The sequence below is a fragment of the Podarcis melisellensis genome, assembly GCF_964234715.1.
Source record: "Podarcis melisellensis genome assembly, chromosome: 10".
NCBI lineage: Eukaryota > Metazoa > Chordata > Lepidosauria > Squamata > Lacertidae > Podarcis > Podarcis melisellensis.
In genome coordinates, this window is record NC_138542.1 from 27,735,505 (window position 1) to 27,758,178 (window position 22,674).

General features: G+C 38.9%; 1 protein-coding gene across 2 annotated transcripts in view; it reads right to left on the reverse strand.

The window, feature by feature from the left end:
* The window catches only part of NELL2 (neural EGFL like 2), a 106,691-nt gene that overhangs the window by 63,644 nt on the left and 20,373 nt on the right, over positions 1-22,674 (reverse strand). For both annotated transcript variants that reach the window (XM_081928963.1, XM_081928962.1), the window contains exons 4-9: positions 16,934-17,107; positions 16,714-16,810; positions 11,877-11,949; positions 11,638-11,720; positions 9,533-9,661; positions 7,653-7,755 (exon numbers count right to left, since the gene is read on the reverse strand). In XM_081928963.1, the coding sequence (XP_081785089.1) occupies positions 7,653-7,755; positions 9,533-9,661; positions 11,638-11,720; positions 11,877-11,949; positions 16,714-16,810; positions 16,934-17,107 (659 nt within the window). The remainder of the gene's footprint in view (positions 1-7,652; positions 7,756-9,532; positions 9,662-11,637; positions 11,721-11,876; positions 11,950-16,713; positions 16,811-16,933; positions 17,108-22,674) is intronic.

Below are 22,674 nucleotides of genomic sequence, written 5' to 3' on the forward strand. Positions count from 1 at the left end.
GAGAAACTAATTTGCTTCACTAATCCTACCATTTACAGTATATGTAGGTTTAAACAAAAACATGCAATTGTCAATGACAGCTTTGAGCTAATGTTCTCTAAACACAAAAAAGTTTGTGTAAGCTGTTATAGAAAATACCAGCAAAGCCCCATGCAAGAATGTATGCTTCTTCAGGCCCTTTTGAGTGTGTGGGTGTTGTTGTTGTTGTTGTTGTTGTTATCATTTGCATGTGTGCAGAAGGAATCCTGTCCCTTATACAGAACAGTTCTTCACATGTCACCATTTGTGGAGTTCCAAATTTCCTTAGAGTTTGGGGGATGGGGTGGGGCAGATAAAGGTAAAGGTAAAGGGACCCCTGACCATTAGGTCTAGTTGTGACGGACTCTGGGGTTGCGGCGCTCATCTTGCTTTATTGGCCGAGGGAGCCGGCGTAAAGCTTCCGGGTCATGTGACCAGCATGACTAAGCCGCTTCTGGTGAACCAGAGCAGTGCACGGAAACGCTGTTTACCTTCCCGCCAGAGCGGTACCTATTTATCTACTTGCACTGGCATGTTTTCGAACTGCTAGGTTGGCAGGAGCAGGGACCGAGCAAAAGGAGCTCAACCCATCGTGGGGATTTGAACCGCTGATCTTCTGATTGGCAAGTCCTAGACTTAGTGGTTTAACCCACAGCACCACCCGCGTCACTCTAGGGGTGGGGCAGATACCTTCCAGTAAATAATGATCAGAAGAATCACTAAACTGTTGTATAGAACATAGAACAGGGCCAGCTTCATCTCGTTCCCTTCCTAATAACTATATATTTGTCTTTAAAGCTCAACAAAATGGTAATAGAAAGTGTAAAATATCCCTTCCCTCCCACAGAGTCATCTGCTACCCAGCTGGAAGGATCCTGACAGGGGCTTTTTGTTTTTGGATTTTGATTTCACTTGTAAGTCACTCTGAATGATTAGTATATTGTCTACCTTTTACAGCCAGTCACAGCTTTTCTGGGTTTGGGCTATGCAGCAGCTTTAGTTATATGAACTCCCTACACAAATATGAATAAATGTTTGCTAGGGAATACTGAAATAGCTGCATATCTGCACTTTCATATATGGGGGGGTGTCTGGGGGGTTAGGACTGTAAACTAACCTGCAATAAGAATACAGCATTAGAGCATTGCTAAATGACATTTCCCAGTCAATATGAAAACTCTGTCCCTTAAAACATCTTAAACGTTGTTATGCACAGGAAACAAAATTACAGTAATAATTAGCCGAAGGGAGTTTTGTATTCTGCAAACTCCCTGGTGAGGGTGAAATGAAGAGGAAAAGAGCTAAACATCTAGACATAAAATAAATTATAAATTCTTTAAAAGGAGAAAACAAAGAAAAACCCCTAAAGCACATTTGCTGTATGATGATATTTTTAATTCTCCCCTGGCAAAATATTGCAAATATTATGATACTTTAACTCCTTAAAGAAGACAAGTTTCATATATGTGTGACACGTCGTCTTAATGAATTCATATTTCCTTAAACATTCTATTTTATTATTTATACCTTAGGCAGCAAAACAGAATAACTCTAAGTTATTTAATTAGCATTATAAGATCTTTTCTGTACGTTCACACAATTTCCCATATTGACAATGCTATTCGCTGTAGATACCAGAACCAGTACTCAAAGGCAAATACTTTAAGAATGGATTGAAAACTTCGATACATTCAAACCAAAATAAAAGCAATAATAATAATAATAATAATAATAATAATAATAATAATAATTTATTTGTACCCTGCCCATCTGGGCAGCTTCCAACAAAGATTAAAAATACATTAAAATGTGTTTTTTTATGTATTTTTGAATAATTTTATCCAATTCCTACCTGTTTCTCAAGAATACGTAGCTGAAACCAAAGTGGTACACCAATCCTAACTCCCTACTGGGGCATCTGCATCCCACTTGTTACAGTGTTTGGCAGGGAGGGAAAAAAGGTGGTGGGTAGGCAGATTGGCTCCAGGCTGGTGAAGCAATTGGATTCTCATTGGTCCCATTGTTGGCGATGAGACTGGCTCAGGATCCAATGAATCCTGTGTGGTCACAGTCCAGCCTTCAGAATGCTGCTTTTGGGGACCATCTTGCAGCAGTGTCCACTGGGAGAGACATCACCAACAGGACTTCTACACACACACATATTCAGTGGGTGCGCAAGAAAGTTTGTGTCACTCCATCTGTGGCAGCCAGCTGAGCCAGCAAAAGCAAGCAAATGAGCACCACTCAATCCAACCCCTCCGTAGCTCAATATATGGGAAGTTAGCTTGAAGCCTTAGTTCAGAGTAAGTGTTGGTGGTAGTAGTATATTAATGGAAGGTATTTTGTTTTTAACTAAACTGGTTCAGAAACTACCTATTTTCTATATAATTTGGGTCTAGCAACTGTCACAAATATATTTGAGGGTAGACTACTGCACTGCGGGCATTGCCATGAAAAATAGTGGGAGTACAGTAGCACATTTCAGCAATCTGAGCTCCATAGGCATTTTGATGCCTATGCATAAAAGAAGGAGGGGTAGGGGAGAGAAGAGAGTGACTACCCTGATTGCAAAGATCCTAGTTGTCTACATGGTCGTATTGGTTCTCTTCCAAGTCAAGCTTGTAGTGTTTCCAAATCAAGCTTGTAGCCGGGAGTACAGTATATGCTGAGTTTACTGTCATGATGCAAATTAATTTGGAGGGCAAAAGTAGGTTTGGCACACATTTGGGAACAGGGTTCATAAATAATTAAGCCATTGGATCTAGCCAATTTAGCTAGGGCATTACATTGGAGAGATTCTGTGACAACAATGGGACCAAGTCAATTCAATACCAAGTACTGTAGGTTTGATCAGTTGACTATGCAAATATAAAAACCGTAGAGGTTATATCTGGTAGTCAGCGTTCAAGCCACAGTCTCTTCATAGTTCATGCTGGAATCCTATATGTGTTTATCCAAGTGTGATACCCACTGAAATCAATAAAGCCTACTTCTGAGTAGGCATAATTAGGATTACACTGCTGTCTGCTTTTTCCTCTTAATCCGATAAGAGAGTTGAAACCCTTTGTCAATTTTATCTCCACAATGGAGGAACTTCTCCATGTTAGAATGCTTGACAAGTTTACTGCTATTCTTTGTAGCTTTTGCACAGCAACTGGGTAATAAGCAATTAGCACTGAACATTCTTGAACCAGTGGTAGGATGTGCAAGTCATTGCAGAGGCAAGCAGGGGAAGAACAAATGTTTCCCCCCCCCCTAGGGGAATACCACATCCACGTGCAGGTGACTGACTTAATTTTTTCTGAACATTTAGTGTGACTTCATATTTTCAAAGGCCGTCTTACCACTCACTTATCCAATCTGCTCTTATAACATGTTCTAATTTATATGGACATTTCCTTGAGTGCTCTATTCCACTTTACTAGCCTCCATTACAAGACTGCATTATGGCTTTCTCAAAGATATCATGATTTGTTGTAAAGTATTGATCAAAGAAGTGCAGCCCAGGAAAGTCTGAATTCTTGGATGGCAAGTAGGGAAATAATGAAGCAGCTGCATCTCTTTTTGACACAAATAAGGCACTGGATAATGCCAGTGGCTTTGCTGCACTGTAAAAAAAAAAGTCTCACTGCAAAACTCAGTAGATTCACACTTCCACGACTAGTTACAGATGGGAGTCTGAAAAGCCATAAATGAGAAACACAGAGAGAAGGAAGTGAAATCTAGCAGCTTTGTCTGTAAGCAGCCTTGTAAAAAGGAATCTCACATGCAGATTCTACTGAACTGTACAAAAATCTGGTGAAAAATAAACAACCAATGTGTGTAACTTCTCTTTTTGTTCTAATCTAAACTCTTCATCTGATTTTAACCTATCTTTTATAATTTCTGCTCTTCCCTATCATTTTGTAGTGATATGAAAAGAAAATGCTCATTTCCTTTACTGAGTAAATCATATCACAGCTCACCAAAGTGGTCATTATTTTTAGCCATTATTTCCACTGATCACTAAAGTAGGCTTCTGAGCACTGTGCACAATACAATTAAGCACAATTATTTGAATCTGTGTCAATTTAGTCCACTGAAGTCTGATACAGTGGTGCCCCGCAAGACGAATGCCTCGCAAGACGAAAAACCCGCTAGACGAAAGGGTTTTCCGTTTTGGAGGCGCTTCGCAAAACAAATTTCCCTATGGGCTTGCCGCCCGCCAGCATTTTAAGATCGCCCCGGGACAGCGGAGAAGTCTCCGCTCTCCCGGGAAGGCAGGGGGGGAGCAAAGACTTTCGCCCCCCGCCGGCCTTCAGAAGAGGTCGGGGGACAGACTGTCCCCGGACCTGGTCTGAAGGCGGTTTCCATAGGAACGCAATGATTGATTTTCAATGCACTCCTATGGGAAACCGTGCTTCGCAAGACGAAAAACTCGCAAGACGAAAAGACTTGCGGAACGAATTAATTTCGTCTTGCGAGGCACCACTGTAGAGCTAAACAGTCTTAAATCAAAAGGCATTTGGTTCAAATGCAACTTTACAGTGCTTAACTTTGGTTAGCCCGTATCCAATGTATTTTGTTTTGTGTGAACTGAGGGATACAATGTGTTTTGGCTATGAAATTAGAGTAGACATATCTGATTCAAATAACTGATCGTTCTTTCCTTGTCAATCTTGATACTTGCTCCCGAATTTCCTAACATTCCTCTTTTGCAGAATGCACAGCTTTATAGTTTGGTTCTAGGAGAACACTTTATGGATGAAGTAATGCTTTTTGATAACAAAGCATTCTGAAAACCAGACTGTCCTAATACAAACACCTACCACCTCATTTCACAGGTGTAATTTCAAACCGCAAAATGTCAGGGTTTACTGTGTTTTGTGATAAAACACACCACTGATGCCTTTTTTATGAACTGGACCTTTGCTTCTTGCATTAAGGACTTCTCCAGTGGTTTGAAACCAGTTATTTAAAATGTTTTTCTAGGAGAAATGAAGCGTACAGCTACTTCTCACAAGAAGGCAATGCAAACACATGCCTGCTGGGTTTTCTATCCTTAAACCAATGAACTTCCTGCAGCCTCCAAAAAGCATCTAATTTCACCTACATTTTTCCAATTACTCTGTCATCCTCAGCCTCTCTCTAGCTGCTATTTTCTTTGGCTCACACATATACATTGCTCAATGAGGTTGTCTCCCACTGCGTATAGCCCTGTCTGACTAGATTGCCCATTCTCTCAGCTAGTTCACCTGCTGAAACACTATGTTGCACTCAGTGCCCCTAGACTCACTTGCCCACCTGCTTATGAGCTTGAAAGATTGCAGCAAATATGATAAATTTCAGCATAAGTGTGCAGAACAGCTACTGGGAATTTTATTTTATTCTAGAGCTATAGCTAATTATGAATACCTATTTTCATACACAGGAGTAAAGCCCATCTGCTACTGAATTTTATGATTATAGAATACTGTATTCTGAGTTGCGGTATGATTCCACTGCCTTTGCCATCACTGCAATGAAATCAAGAACTTATGCAGTCTGGAAGGAGATTGACAGCTGTAACAAAGATTATCTAGAATGAAAATTCTGAAATATTTAAGGATTCGTCAGTGATATGAGCTTGAAATTAGTTCAGAAACAAGCCAATCACATTCAGTTAGGTAATTATAGTCAATCTAGTTACTGCATCTCTGCCACTGGGGAATGATTAATTATTAGTTATTTCATATAATCTTAAGAGTTAGAAGGGATCCCAAGGGTCATCTAATCCAAGCTTCTGCAGTACAGGAATTCCTCCCACAACTGTCCCTGGGTGGGCTCGAACCACCAGCCTTCTGGTTAACAGCCAGGTACACTGACCCATTGCACCACAGGAAGGCTCATCTTTTGAAGTATGGAGGAATCTGAATCTTATAAATGCTCAGGAGTTCATGTACCACTTAATTCTCAGAATAAAGTTTAATAGCCTGCTCATAGTACATTTACTTACATGATTCGTTATTTATTCATTATTGATTGTTAGACACATCATTTGAAGTATCTAGGACTTTAAACAAAATGTTGCATATGCATGTATGAATACTGTGTGCTAAATACAATAGGCTGTAGCCACTGCTAGTCCTACTTACAATAAACACATTGATATTAATGGACATGACTAATTTTGATCCATTCATTTCAATGGGTCTTCTCTAGTAGTTGGGGCTAACATTGGGTACAATCCAATAGCTGTAAGGTTTGGAAGCTGGATATTATATTATGTACATATACTTGTATATTACATACAGAAGATGCTGTCTCATACTGTGTGAGACCCCTCGTCCATCAAGCTCAGCCCTGTCAACACTGACAATGGATCTTCAAGGATTCAGTGGGCAAGAGTCATTCCTAGCCCTACCTAAAGCACTATGGTATGAACCAGGAACCTTTTCCATGGAAAGCATGGAAGACACAGCCTTATGAAAAAATAATGGCTGGAAAAGCATCTTTGTTTAGTGTATCAATTGATTCTGGGCTGCTTCCTTTAAGGAAGTGTCAGCATTCACTCATACATTCATCCATTCATACATTTAGCAGCCTTACTAAAACACTTAATGAAAATGTCAGACAATACAAAACCATTTTTAAAGACCATTTTGAGAACTTGCCTGCTAGAAGCATAACTGAAATAAGCAATGCTCTGATCTCTGTCACTTAATGCAAACTCTAGGGAGTTGGCACTGCACTGTTAGCTGCAGTTTCAACAGCAACTCACCCACCTCCTCCCACACACTTACACACTGAAACTCTTTTTAGTTGTGAAAGTCACATTTAATTCTTTGTGCTCCAAATGCATGTTTTCCCATAATTCATACGGATTGCACAGAGATTTAAAACTAACATTGCTTACATTTGGCCATTTATTAGAAAATGTATATCTTGCTTAGCATTTTTGGCATTTTTGCTTAGCATTCTGTATTTATAAAATATAAATAACATGGCATGCAAATGAAAACCAGATTACAATAAATTAACTGGAAGCCCATAAGTAAAACAGACAGTCAGCCACTGAACAGGATAGGTACTTTCAAACATCCAAACAAACCTTAGTAAGAAACTGATTTTTAGGAAAAAAATATCAAGCATTCAACAGATAGGACTTTGTGAATCTCTTTTGGGAGAGTATTCCACAGGGTTGGTGCTATAAATGAAAAAGGCCATTTCCAAGAGGTTTCCAGATGGCACTCTGCTGCTGACTGCAGTATGGCCATCAAGGTCTCGTCTGATGATCGTAAAGATCAATATGGACTAGAGTAGGGGAGGCAGTCTGCCAGACAGCATGGTCCCAAGCTGTTTGGGGCTTTAATATGTCAACAACAAAACCTTGAACTTGGTCTGGTGGCAGATAGGCAACCAGTGGAGTAAGTAATTATGAAGAATGAATTACAGTCATGATCTAGCCATTAGTGCAAGTGTCATTGGTTTCAATAGAGAGCCAGGTGTATACCTTTATTCACCTGTTGAAAGCAATGGTATTCAAATGCTTATCTTTAAATGAATCATGCCTACAGTATGGTCCCATCCAAACTGGAGACTACTGCATAGGATGTAAGCTTTAGAAATGTTATAATGCTGAGACATCAAAACATCTATGAAAAACAGCCACTTACGTTGGCATTCCTTGCAACACTTGTCATCAATATATGCAGGAGCAGAATTAAGAGGACAATCAGAAAGCGAGCAGATCAGTGCCTCACACTGAATAGTACCATTCTAGAAGCAACAAAAGGTTGTTTTGAAATAATTTGACAGAATATGGTCAGATAAATAGCTATTTTAAATTACAGGTTTCTTTAAAAAGATAACATCTCATACCAAATATACAATTTTTCTTGTCTTGATTGTGAAGGTAGACTCAATATACTATATATCTATATTTTTATATTTCTATCTACATAGATTTCTGATACACACATAACAGGTTCTTTATATAGTGACAGCAATGCAATGTTGTCCTTAAAACTTATCATTTGCTATCCTGACATTCTGCCAGTTGAACAAATTGGAAGATTACTCTGAAGTATAAAAACACTATTGAATAAAACCTTTCCAATAATTTCCACAAGACAGCCATTATGCATGTTTAAAAATAATATCATAGTCCTGTAAAAAAATTGCCTGCAATGAGGAATTCTTATAACAAAGTGAGTTGGATATGTTATGTATAAGCTGCCTTATTCTTTTCAATCTTGGAAATACTTTAGTCACAAAACGCAGAGCAATAGTAGGTACTCTGTGAGCCCTCCAGAAGTTGCTGGACTTCAGTTCCCATCAGTCCTACCTAACATGACCAATGGACAGGGATGATGGGTGTTGTAGTCCAGCAACATGTTGAGCCCCAAAGGTTTCCCACTCCCATAGAGCATTCCCAAACATGAGAATGGCATAGAGCAGGGTGGTCCAACACATGGCCCAAGGGCCTCTTTTGGCGTCACTCAGCAACATTTGACACACACACCCTGCAGCCCTCATGCTGCCTTCCCAAAACCAGGTAAGCAAGGCGCTGGGCTTTGGGGAAGCAGGCCTAAAGGCTCTGACAATGTCCTAGAGTCCTCCAGCCTCCTTCCCAAAGCCTTTTAGCACTCTTACATCTTTGGAAAGGAGGTGGGATGGCTCTAGGACCCTGCCAGATCCTTGTGCCTCCTTCCTTCTCTTAGCTGGCTTTGGGAAGGCAGCACAAGGGCTGGAGGGCCATCAAATTTTGGCCTCACTCCCTTGCCCCAAGGACAAGGCATTGTGTGGCCCACTTGGTATGAAAAGCATAGAGCTTTGGATTGTGGTTAATGTACTGCACTTCAACATCACATTTATATGCCACTTTCTCTGAAGTTTGATACCTGCTTCATCCTGCATTTTTTTTTACTGTTTCCAAATACTTTAATTGCTCAAAACTGGATGAGAGGTTTCTTTTCCAGAAATATGTTTTTATTAAGTAAAAAAGAACCCTAAAACCAGACTCACTATACTTCAGAAGATGATATGTACTTTCTACCTGATCCAAAGACCATAGTTTATGTATTTCTTTTGCATCGGAGCCATGATATATAAACTCATTTTGTCCCACATAAATTTAACCTAGTTGAACACATTTGAGTCCTTTTCAAGGGCCCCTCATTATATAGCCCTAGCAAACTAATGGGCAATATGCCTTCCTATTGGATTGTGCCACAACCTGAGCCTTGAGCCCACTGTTCAGTGTAACATCAGTCAGAGAAAAGATATGCCTGGCAATGCCAATCTTCCTTCATAACTCTTCCTTTCGCCTTCCAGCGCTGGGCATAACAGTTCACCCCCACCCCCCACATAGGCAAGAGCTAGATTTTTTCTACAGAACATGCAACATAATGCATAAAGAACAATGTAGGTAAGTAAATTCATTCCAACACAAATGTATTTTTAATCTGACAGCTTTTCATGTCTAAAATGCATAAACATTTTCAGCAGGCTGCATAACCAGGTCCCTGAATTTCTACGCAATTTACAGCCATACCATGCAAGTGCAGTTCTTACAGCCATCTGTCCACGATTCAAATTCCCTGTAGGTTGCACCCTTCATAGTGCAGGTTCTTTCACAATAGCACTGATCCAACCTATTCATCCTCTGCTCAGCTCGGGACAACTAGGTACATGTTGCACAGAGAGGGACATGTTAACTGTGAAAAGGCTTACCTAAAACTATAACAACAATTTAAGACATCCTGTATCATCAAGCACTACTGAAGCAAAAAAAAGGAAATTGTGAAATATGGAAACAAATATCCAGACACTTAAGAACAAAAATGCAAAGTTTGAATATAATTCACCTCATCTTAACAACTCAGAATACGGCTGTAAGAATGACTGTGTGTTTTATCCCTTAGTCTATATATAAATGTGTGCATTTATCTCTCTTGTGCTTATGGTCTGCCCCATTAATTCCAATGGAGCTATCTATGGAATGAGCATACAGATCTCTTCTATGGAAAAGACTTCCTTTGAGAATAGGATTTCTCCACATATGTGTTTTTTATCTGAATGCATTCAGAAAATTACAGATAATAAATAGATTGTTTTGATGATAATTAGCAACCCAGAGCCATATGAGGCAACTGGTTTTTAATGCATAGTGCTTGTGGTGATCAATGTTAGTTTGAGATATATTCACTGCTCTGGCATTGGGGTATGATTGCTTAGAGGGAACTTAAGTGTAAATATCATGGAGGATAAGTCTATCCATTGCTACTAGACATAATGTAGATTATGCTCTGCCTCCATGGTCAGAGGCAATGTGTTTCTGAACACTAGTTGCTGTTCTCAGATCTTGCTGGCATGTTTCACACAGGCATCAGTTTGGCCACTGTGAGAACAGGATATCACAGATGCTGAACTCCATAGGCCATTGTCCTGATCCCTCTATCTGTCTGTCTATCTATCTATCTATCTATCTATCTATCTATCTATCTATCATCTATCTATTTCAATACATTTCTGTTCCGCCTTTCCTCCAAGGAGCTCAAGGTGGCATACATTGTTCTCTTAGTTCCCATTTTATCCTCACAACAAAGCTGTGAGGTGGGTTAAGCTGAGACACTGAGTGGACTAAGGTTACCCAGCGAGCTTCATGACTGAATGAGAATTTGCACCCTGAATTACTGGGTCCTAGTCCAACATTCTAACCACTGCACCATAATGTTGTACATTCCTGAGGTGATGACAATACCCACACTCTAATATATCATCATTATTATTTTGGTTATGCGCTTATTCGTTTTAAAACTTTGAGCAGGAATTTTCCTCCACAATGAAACTTTTAGCCCTTAGCAAACTTTTGATGTATAATTTTCGGGACATAATTAAGTAGTTGCAGGTATTTCATGTGTAGTAAAATTATTATCACATTAACATAGACACAACATCCAGGAATGATGTTTTGCGCACTAAAAATATAAGAAGGTCAAAGGGTTTCAGGAGCACCTTGAAAATGTTTTGTGCATCTCCCATGTTATAATACTAATACTAATATTGCATTTGTCTTAATCAAGAATTATAAAGTAAATTACTAACTCCAAGACATTCTAGCATCATACATAAGACAGTAATTAAAATTATATTAACCTAGAATTATATTAATCTAACAGCCACTAATCCCATAGGTAGCCTCAACAACAAATCTTCATACAGTGGTACCTCCAGTTGTGGATGGGATCTGTTCCGGAGCTCCAGTTGGATCCCAAGGTTTTCACAACCGGAAGTGCTTGTTCTGCGCATGCGTGTGGTGTGGTTGAGCACTTCTGAACATGTGCATGCGGCAAAACCCGGAAAAATACTTTGGGGTTTGCCATGTGCGTATCCTGAAGGATACGTAACCAGAGGTGCTTATAAGCAGAGGTACCACTGTATGCCAATCAGTGGTTCTGAATATTTTTCATTGATTTTGGTTCAGTTTTTTTATTCAAAGAACAAATAAATATTTAGCAAAGTGTTATACAAGAGTCCATAAAAATATACATATGTGCATTCATATGTACAAGTCCCTAAATAGAGCAATGGTTGCAGCATTTTACCCCAACCCACGCACGAAAAAGCAAAAATAACAGCAACCTGAGAACTTGTTACCTTTGCAGAGGTTTTGGCTAAAATATCTTGCAACTCCATAATTTTCTGCACAAGCCCATGGAAGTCATTACACGTTGGGCATGCTGAAATTACAAACACTAAATTTGTCAAATTGTACTTAGGGCAAGTCTGTCAAAATGCATTGATTATCAATTGAATCTCAAGAGAGATCTTGCAGGATAAATATTAAACAAAGTGCATCTCATTGTTTCTTATGGTAGAAGAAATAGCAGACTTACTGCGATTAAGATCTGGGCACTGAGAGATAAATCCTTGAGGCATGACAAGTAATTGCACATCTTGCATTATGCCCTGCGCAAATGGGGGTGGAGGAAGAGAAAGGTTATGTTATTTTTTGTCTGTCAGCATTATATTAGAAAGTTAGCATTTCCATGTGAAACATTCTAGCACACAAAATAGGTATACTTCACTCACAAAAAGCAGTTTCCACAAAATTATTATATCTTGCTCTCCTTCACTGTATCATTAGGAAAGTAGAGTAGAAAGAAAATAGCTGCACATGTACACACTGATACATACATATGCATTCAACCATTTTCAGAGACTTAAGATTAAATGTCAAGGTGTAATTAAGCAGCAAGAGACTAGTTGCCGTGACTTTGCCGTTACTTTTATTTAGTCACTGAACGAAAGCTTTCAAGTGACCTTTAAAAACAATTTTAAAATAATTTGTACTTTCACTGAGTTTTAAGATACTCATTTAAATAAAATTTGAAAAGCAAGAGTACAAGTCACAACTATGATATTGTACTGCAAAATTTCCATTCATGTCAATGTAGTTTAAGCAGGAGATTTTTATGTTAGATTGTGCACCAAGTTATCAAGGACCTCATTAGCAAAACTTCATAAATCAGCTACAAAAAAAACCTATGCAAGCAGGTACTGAAAACTGCAAGTAGATGGTGCAATTCATACTATATATGTGTTTTGTGATTCTTTCTACACTCTACAAGGTTGTCTGGGTTTTGGGGTGGGAGGGATAGAGTCTCCAAAATCTGACATTTCATTAAAGAGGCATGAGATTTAGGTCTAAAAAGTAGGCACCTTAACTTATACTGTATCTTTTCATTGTCATTACCCCTCTATACTTCAATTATTTTAAATGGTTAATGCATCCATTCACCTATATGCTTTACCAAGTTTGCCTGTTGATTTATTTTAATATATGCTAGGAGTAGCTGTCTCATTTCTTTTTTAAAAAATGTGATCTCACATGCACAAAACAGCATATAATAATAAAAATAGTAAAATATTATCCCAGAACTCCGTGAACGTAATCTATCATTTCAGTCCTTGCTTTCATCTCAAGCCCAGATCCCTTTCTTCAAAACAAAACAAAACCCTTCATGTTCATTGCTTTTATCTGTGAAATTTTGTGTTTATCAAGAAGGAACAAATAAAAGTCCAAGGCTTTAGTTCTAGGAGAAAAATATATCCATGTATGGAAAAACCAGAACAATGAGGTATAGAAGTGAAATGGAAAGAAACAAAAACTGTGACCAGAGTGTTGGACTGGGCAGTTAAGTGTATGAGGGCCATGACTCAAGGGCAAATTCACTCAGCTACTTTTTACACCTTTAAAATATGCAGGTAATCCAGCAGATTAGCAAAGGTCACTATGTACTCAAATGTGGTCATACAAAATTAACTTCTATATATTTCCAGATGAACGTAGTATTGCATCCCTAGGGGAGTGAAGAACCCAGAGACGAACCCTGTAAGAAGTGTTTTTTTTTTCCATTTCTCTGGGCAGAACAATAATAGCTTAACCAATGAACCCTTTCCCAAGTAAGCCAGCGGTGAATCAATTCCTAGACATAAATCATTCTTCTGGTTTCTTAGTATTTTCATCTCTTCTGTCAAAGGCAACCCATAAGTATGCCAAAGGAAGTTCAATCAATACTATCAATTAACTTGCTCTGGACGTAGTAGACCCTGGCTATCATGTAGCCCTTGCGATTCCAGTTCAAAGGATGCTGATGAAGAACGGTCCTTCCTCCAAAGGCAATGAACAGACCATATTCTCCTGATACAGCCAATGAGTTTATACTCATTATATTTCCAGTGAGAAGAAAAATCCATTTAAATATTTATTGTGTTTCCTCCCTCTGAACATTGTTTCCTATTCTGCAGGAAGGCAAGGTGAATGCTCTCCTGGTTCTGTGCAGTGGAGAAAGCTTCTAGTGTCTTACATCAAGTCCAATCCAATGAAGGGAGAAAGCTGCTGCCTTCAGCCTTCTTGTCTCTAACCCCCTGTAGCCGCATTTCTCTCAATGGAATATTTTTAATCTCTGGCCACTAGAGTGTGCTAAAAAATTGAAAACAAAGAAAAAGATCCAGAAGGAAATAGAAAGGCAAACTTAAAAGCTTATGTTCCCAATTCAATTGCTCTCAAACAGTAATACGACTGGAGAAATGGAAAGCTTTTTAACTGCAGCAACTTTGAGATATTCTTTTGGAGCTGGAATTACTGTTCCTTTGCAGTCCTGGCTCATCACACACCTACAAAGCATGAGTCCAAGAGATTTTTGGTTTGGCCCACCACTTTCCCTGGGGAAACCCATTCATTACTGCTGAATCTGAGCAACCATCAATCTGTGGAAAAACCTGATTGGGATTTGCTCCAATTCAGCAGTAAAAGGGGAGTGGGGGGGAAGGTGGGACATGCAGAAGTGTGGACAAGCCCTCAGTCACTTGTGCCTGCCTACTGTCGATGGTGGGGGAAGAACCCACCTGAAGAGGGTGGAAAGCCTATGTGGATAAGCACTTCCCAAATACATTATGAATATTCATATTCCATCTGCCCAGTTCTGAAAGAATGACTATTAATACAGATAATGACATTTACAAGGTTTAGTGTAGCAGAAGGCTTGCTAAGAGATGAAAATATGCCAACTGGAAATAATCTAGTTTACTTAGCGTGGATTGCTTTAGAAGCACAATGTCCATGCATATTTTCTCAATAGTTTATAAAGAGCTTATAAAGGAATGGTGCTCTTTCAAGGAGATAATACCCAAAGCATGAAAGACTTTAAAAGTCAGAACCAGAGTCTTGAACTGGGCTTGGAAGCTAATTATGAATGAGTGAAGCTGCCAAATAACTGGTTTTATTCCTGTCTCCCTAATCTATTAGCCACAAATGGGGTCAGGATTCCACGCACAGCCCTACCAAATACTTCTCCTGGAATCTGCCATCTGCAGTGGGGGCCTTGCTGGTAACCTCACCATCATGATTTAATCTACACTTATTTTGGAGCAGATCTCTAAACTGAGAAATTGGAAAAATAATTAAAATAATAATAAAATAACCCGACAATATCAGTTGCCTTGCCAGCAGCTGTGCCTTGAGCAAATTGCAGCAGAAGCCAAAGTAAACGAACTTTGAAGTAAGTCCAATTAATGTTCTGTATAGTACGGTGTCCTAAGGTTTGCAACCTAAGTAACCCTTTAAGGAAAAACAAGAACAATTTCTGGATGTCTACAGGTCTGGAGCTTTCCCCATCCTGTTTACCCTTTTCCTCCTTCACTTAACATCTAGTCTGAAGAAGAATTCTGAGGAACCCAAAATTTGAATGTGATGGTGAATCCTATCAGAGCACTCTCTGCATTGGCATTCCACTGAAATCCCCCCAGCTTGCCTCATGAACGGTTGGTTTCTGCCCAGTCTGAGTACATATTTATTTGTGCAAGCATTTGGAAATAAACTGAATTGATCAGGTCCTGAGCTATTGATAGCTGCTGGTGTGTTTTAATGATTTCCAATTGTTTTTCATTTTAATGTATTGTTTTGTGATGATAATGCCATGCTCCTGTAAATATTGTATGCCAACCTGGGATAATTGTTGGTGAAGGACAGCCAATGAATTAATTCATGTAGGCTGTGGTACTACTCTCAAAGCAACATATGAAAGCCAATAATAGTGCTTCTTGCACAGAAAGCTGTGGGCTCAACATATGCCCAGATGTAAGCAACAATCTCTTCATGTGCTACTCCATATCAGCATCTTTCCTCTGTTCAACATGCAGAATGCTCTACAGTCCTATGCACACATTATTCAGGTGTAAGGCATACTCAAACACAGAATGAAAAGGGGAAGCATTTTTAGCCCCACTTGATTTCAGGGAGTTTGGGGGTTTGTTTGTTTTTAAGCCATGCACTGAACATGGTTGTTTGCATAGGAAGGCAACTGCATGAGCACCATCTACCAGATAGAAGACACCTGGTTGTGCAGGTATTCCAATCATGCTGATTCCATACGTACAAGGAGACAAACTTTGGCCTTTTTATACAGACAATTGTGCTCTGTGTGCAATTGTTTAAAAGTGGGGTTTGCTAAAATAGCAGCCATACCCCATTCTGTACTTGAGTATGCCTTACATCTGAGTAATGAGTGCCTAGAGCTTATGCATTAGAGAAAAGTGTTTTCATTACAGAAGTACAGCATTAAAAAAAAAAGTTTCCAAATTCCCCTGTTCTGTCCTTCTTTCTTCTATATTCCTTGACCCTTCTGTATTGGTCACCTTATCAGATACAAAATGCCATATTAGATTTTGTTGACCTGACTCAATATGTTATCTTAGTTCTTGCATTGCTTATATTCACACGGCTGCATAGATGTGAAACCAAGCAACACTGAATACACACTATTGCCAAAAGTACTGTTTTTTTCTGGGCAAATAAATGACTTTTAGTTCCAGGTCAGGCTCATTGATGTTTGCAAGTCATTATATTACATTTACAGAGAGGAAAATAAAATGTTAACAATTCTTATTTAACACAAACACCACCAGTGCACTAGTAAACAAACAAACAAACAAAAACATAGTTTTCAAGTACTGACTTGAGCAATAAAGCTACAAATGCACTCTTTGGCCTGATATAGCACCCCCAAAATGTAACTGAATGATCAGCCAATTCAAATGAAATGTAGTCCAAATCTTGAAATCAGAGATACGAGTGCCCCAAGTTCACATTCATTTGAGATAACTTCTACAATCTATGTAGAAGATCCTAACTTTAAAATTAAATATATATGTATATGGAGGAAAACATACCTTGAAGTAACCATGTGCACTATTCCTTTGTCCCAACCAGAAGGTTGTGCCAACAGGTAAATCCAGATAAGGCTTTTCCACCACTCTCTCATAAATTCTGTTTTTAAATGAGAGAACAGGAGCAAAGTAAAAAAGAACAAGAAATTACCTTCATACTATCCAGTAATGATCTAAAATGCTGCAGCATTTTCAAGTAATTGAAACACAACTCTTCACTTACTTATTGCAGTCTACATGCAAAATGAGGTGTGATGCACTGATTGCTAAAGAGAGCCTGTGCCACTTGTCATCTGCCAATATGTAAGGAAACACTTCCGTATGTGAGCGATGGCTTCCTGAACGGTAGTGCAATCTAATTTCATTTCTATGGCCGCTGCTTTCTAGTTCCAAGTACCTGCACCAGAAATGGATCATCAATTCATGAAGCAATGTTAATAAGGAGGAAACAGAATTCATACTGGTTTATAAACAGAAACGAGAGAAAATCCAATTTATACATTATTCACATCTAAGGCGTGATTTTGTTGCCTCTTGGATGGGGTCCCACTTTTAGCCCTTCCCCTGATGTGATGTCTTCTTCCTCCAACCACAGCACTTTGTGCACAGTTGTCTGTAAAGAAACTGCAATGAGCAAGCTTCTGCTTTTGAGTAGGGCCTCTGCCAGGATTATGATACATGAAGATGCCTCCATCGTGCAGAGCCCCTATATATGAGCAAGACACCATGTGTTGGGTTTTCTTTATGGACAACAGGCTTTCAGTGTGACAGCCCCCATTTTGTGGAACAACATTCCTGTTGATTCCAGTATTTGTACAGTGGTACCTCGGGTTAAGTACTTAATTCATTCCGGAGGTCCGTTCTTAACCTGAAACTGTTCTTAACCTGAAGCACCACTTTAGCTAATGGGGCCTCCTGCTGCCACCGCATGATTTCTATTCTCATCCTGAAGCAAAGTTCTTAACGCGAGGTACTATTTCTGGGTTAGCGGAGTCTGGAACCTGAAGCATATGTAACCTGAAGCGTATGTAACCCGAGGTACCACTGTATTTCCCTTTATTGAAATATACATATATAGTAAAAAATCTCCTTAGAAAAGCAGCACCATATGCCTTTCTTTTATTTCTGCACTTCTCTCTTCAAAGAAACATTCCCAGCTAACAGGAAAATTCAGGCATTTCTGACTTGTTTTGCACACCTAGCAAAGTGCATTTATTTTCTCTTCAACATTCAAGGTGTCTCAAAGCACTCTAGTCTCTGTATTAATGAACACTTAACTGAAGTCAGCAACAAAAGTTATGCATGCAATAATTCTTTGTTCTGTGGCCAATTTTTATTGCACTGGCAAGAAGTCAAAACCAACTGAATATATATATATATCCGCAAACAAAATAGTAGAGTTGACAGAATATATGCCAATTGAATTACCTCTTTTATCACCACAATCTTAAAAGGATTGAAATAAGGCAATTTTTAATGAAACAAAACAAGACAGTGATAGAACAGGCCAAAGCACTCTTCACATCTTAATTATCTATTTATTTAAAATTAACATGTGAAACAACGCAAAATTAAGCAGAACTATTCATAACTCTGAGCGCTAACAACAGAGATATGGCATTACGACAAAATAATCTAGCTTCTTTAATTGTGTTCACATGAACTAGTAGTGAATTATCTACAGGAGCAGTGCATAAAACATGCACCTCTCAGTCTGACTGAATGGTGAATGAGCTCCTATACCCCTTGAATAGAATATAGCTTCATGGATTATCATGGTTGTGCAATAGTATCAGTGACTCCTGAACTAATCTTTCTATTTAAAGCAGAGGTCAGAATCTTCTACCCATTGATCTAGTTAATCTCAAAGGCCATTTCCCCCAACCCTTGCCCTACACCTAACATCATATATGATATCACTTGCAGGCATGTAAAGATGCAGCCCTTTACCGAAAGCACAGTTCACAGGTACTGGTCAGCAGCATGTGCAAAACCTTTTTACTCTGCCTGTGCTGCTTGATTTCAAACTGTAAGGGCAAATGAAAACACTTCACCTGATACCATGATAGAGGCAGTGGTCATAAAACATCAGGTGGGTTTGGAGAAGTCAGAATTTGGCAGCCAGATCCAGCTCCCTACCTCACCAAGCATAAGAACAAAGGAAATAATAATAATGATAATTTGTAGGATCATTGAATCTGAAGGGACCCCAATGGTAATATGGTCCAAACCCCTGAAATGCAGAAATCACACCTAAATAGCCTTTATTCTGTTTTTACTTGACATGACTAGGTTTTTGCACCTTCCATTTCCCTTTTACTTGTGTTGCTTTTTCTCATGGATGCTTAATATGGAAATTCTATTGGCTCAAATCTTTATACTAGAGCAGAAGTAAAATTCAATTTTAAAAATCCAAAATTCAGCAATATTCCAGCCTTTTCAAAGATTTTTGAACTCCATTTCTGAAATTCAGCTTTGAGAGAGCCTTTTTAAAAAGATTGATATTTTCATTTAATTTTTCAAACTTGCTTTTAATTTTCCCCCAAATTATTATTCTGTTGCTTGCTGCTGCTGCTGCTTTTTACAAAAATGGAAGCTAGAAAGAAAGTGGCAAAAAAAGGGTCTACAGATAGTGAATTCTATTTCTCCTAACTGGTGATTTGTTCAGAAGTGAGATTACTGGAAAAAACCAACCACGCAATGCAGGCAAAAACTGATGAAGGCAAAATATGCAAATCTTCACAAGCCTATCATTTGCCAAACTAAAAAAGACAGAACTATTTTTTTATTCTACATGTTCTTTTTAAAAACTCTAATATACCCTCAAATGTGACTGGACTCTACCATTAGAGAACAATTTTAAGCAAGAACTTCAGTGAATGAAATTTTACAATTTGGCTTCCTGTCTGACCTGCATAAATTATACTTATAAATAAACTTTCTTTTTAAAACACAATGCCAATACAATGCTAAAGGGGGGGGGGTGTCTCAACTACAGGGAGCATGATCTAAGTAGAGTTCCTCTCTGCAGATGTTCCTGCTGGTAGAGAGGTGGTAGATAACTTTTGCCCTTCCTTCTGGAGTCACAGAACCACCTCCCATGCTGTTCCAGAGGGTTAGGTGCCATAGAACAGTATTAGAGAGTGCAGGATCAGCAAATTTCACACACACACCCCACTCTACTGAATCAAAAGCCTTTTATAAATAAGAGCCTTTCTGATGACTAGAGGTGACATCTAGCCAGAACCCATGATATTTTTGTTGCATCAGCAAATTCTGAGTAACTTCTGAAGCTTCATACACAAGGTGGGCCAGTAAATATAACTCATTAAACTGTTTGCTCATGGGAAGTTTTATAAACTGGAATATTTTACACCATATTGCCAGAATTCATTTTGTGCACTGACAAGAAGTTTAAAAATTAAATGAAGCCTAGCTGCCAGGAAAAAACCCAGAGAAATATAGCAGGACATCCATCAATTTAATGAACTGCTTTATAACCAATATTTGGGGTTATTCCAACTTGACAAGGTTAAACAGAAAACAAATACTTATTTTAACTGCTTCAACACATTTCCACTACTCATGGTGTCAAGAATGTTCAAGAATGATCAAACAGTTGCCCAAATGACTAAAGAAATCTGGTTGATACTTATGCTATTAAAACTGAGTGATAAGAAAATATTAGATGAAAAAGACAAAAAGAAATTGATGTCATTGTTACTTCTTTTGATGGAACTTACAAGATTCAAGTAATAGATAAAGTAGCTGTGGTATGTTGCTTGTAAACTATGAGAGATCAGGTAATGAAGCAGAAACAGAAGGAAAATAATGAGGACTATGGCAAATCATACCCACTTCTAAATCCAAATAATAATAATAATAATAATAATAATAATAATAATAATAATAATAAATTTTTATATCCCGCCCTCCCCAGCCGAAGCCGGGCTCAGGGCGGCTAACAACAATCAAACTATCAAACTATCAGATATTCACACATTCTAAAAATATTTCATTATAAAAATCAATTAAAATCGAATTAATGGCAACTAATTAAGCAAGATTCTGTGCAGGTTGCCAGAGGAGAGAGTCAGGCTGCGCCCTGACCAAAGGCCTGGTGGAACAACTCTGTCTTGCAGGCCCTGCGGAAGGATGTCAGGTCCCGCAGGGCCCTAGTCTCTTGTGACAGAGCGTTCCACCAGATTGGAGCCGCAGCCGAGAAGGCCCTGGCTCTAGTTGAGGCCAGCCTAACCTCTCTGAGGCCTGGGACCTTGAGGATGTTATTATTTGCAGACCGTAGGTTTCTCTGTGGGGCATACCAGGAGAGGCGGTCCCGTAGGTACGAGGGTCCTAGGCTGTATAGGGCTTTAAAGGTTAAAACCAGCACCTTAAACCTGATCCTGTACTCCACCGGGAGCCAATGCAGCTGGTATAGTACCAGATGAATGTGATCTCGCAGCGAAGACCCCATAAGGAGTCTCGCCGCGGCATTCTGCACCCGCTGGAGTTTCTGGGTCAGTCTCAAGGGCAGCCCCACGTAGAGCGAGTTACTTATTTTGGAGCAAGTGGTCTTATACACTTTAGATATCCATCCCCTACTTTACGCCAAAACCTTTTACACATTTATATTGTTTTTTCTGCTGTAACCATGTATCTAAATACCAAAGCAAGTATTTAGATACTTCAGTAGATATGAATAAACTGTACAAGCACAGTTTTAAGTTGAGCACAGTTGCAGTTCAATGAGCTCACTGTTTCTGACTAGCATCATTTAATAAAATAAGTATTCAACTCAAAACATATAGTCTATGTTTGAAGTTTTTCTAATTTCTCATTTTCTTATTTGCTCATCTGAAGGGAAAAGTGCTCCATCCATTTGTGCTCATTATTTAAACCAAAATCCACAAAGATTTCTTAGGGCATTGGGATTAACATTTATTAGTACTGATGACCTCTTATCATCAACAACAAGATGAAAGATTAATGAGGAAATCACACAAAATGGATAATAGATTCACACTCCATGGTTCAGTGTAATAGAGGAGCATTTGGTGGCAATCATTAATTTGTATATAATTAAGAGATCATACTTGGTTAGTTTCTAATAAAATGTATTTCATTCAACACATCTTAAGATGCTTTCATTAATCAGAAGCTGTATTCATAGTTTTTATGTTATAGCTGCACATAGACTACAGAAAAGGAATTTGATCTGCAGAAAGTCAGTCTTGCCATCATTGTCCTAATAATCTGATTTGTTGATACTAATCTTGTTTTGTTGAATTATAATTTCTAAATTTCATCTATGCTACCATATTTTGAACTGCTTGCAATTGTCCCATATCTGACACTAGTGACACTAGTGAGATGAGAATGTAGGTCCAATTTGGACCCTTACTTCAACTGTCCTGTGACTCACATAGTGAAGGAGAATACAGGTGTATCCCACCTTTTCATCACATGTGACATGGGTGTTGCACATGAAAGCCCATACGTGTTATGGTCTGATTTATACACTTTCCCGCTCCTACCCCAAAACAGAGAAAATGGGCTGTTGCACATACTGCCCTTAGATGAACTGCCCACTTGACATTTCATACTATACCCATTGCACACAACCACACCTCCACCATACATATTGTGGACCAGCCCAATAAGAGTCTGAAGAAGGCCACTGGGAGATATTTTTTTAAAGCACATTATCATAATTAGACAGTGGGCTGAGCCAGGTCTACAAGCTCTACAGCAAGGGCAGCTAAACTCTCTCAGTCCAAGGGACACATTTACCCATGGGCTGCATGGTCAAAGTGGGTGTGGTCTCCAGGGGCTGAATGTCAAAGTGGGTGGGCCCAAAGTGTACAGTAGGTGTTGCAAGAACTGCAGTTCTCAAGACTGACTTTCAAACAACTTTCAAACAACTCATTGACTTGAGAGATTCAAGGACAGAGAGAAAACGAGAGG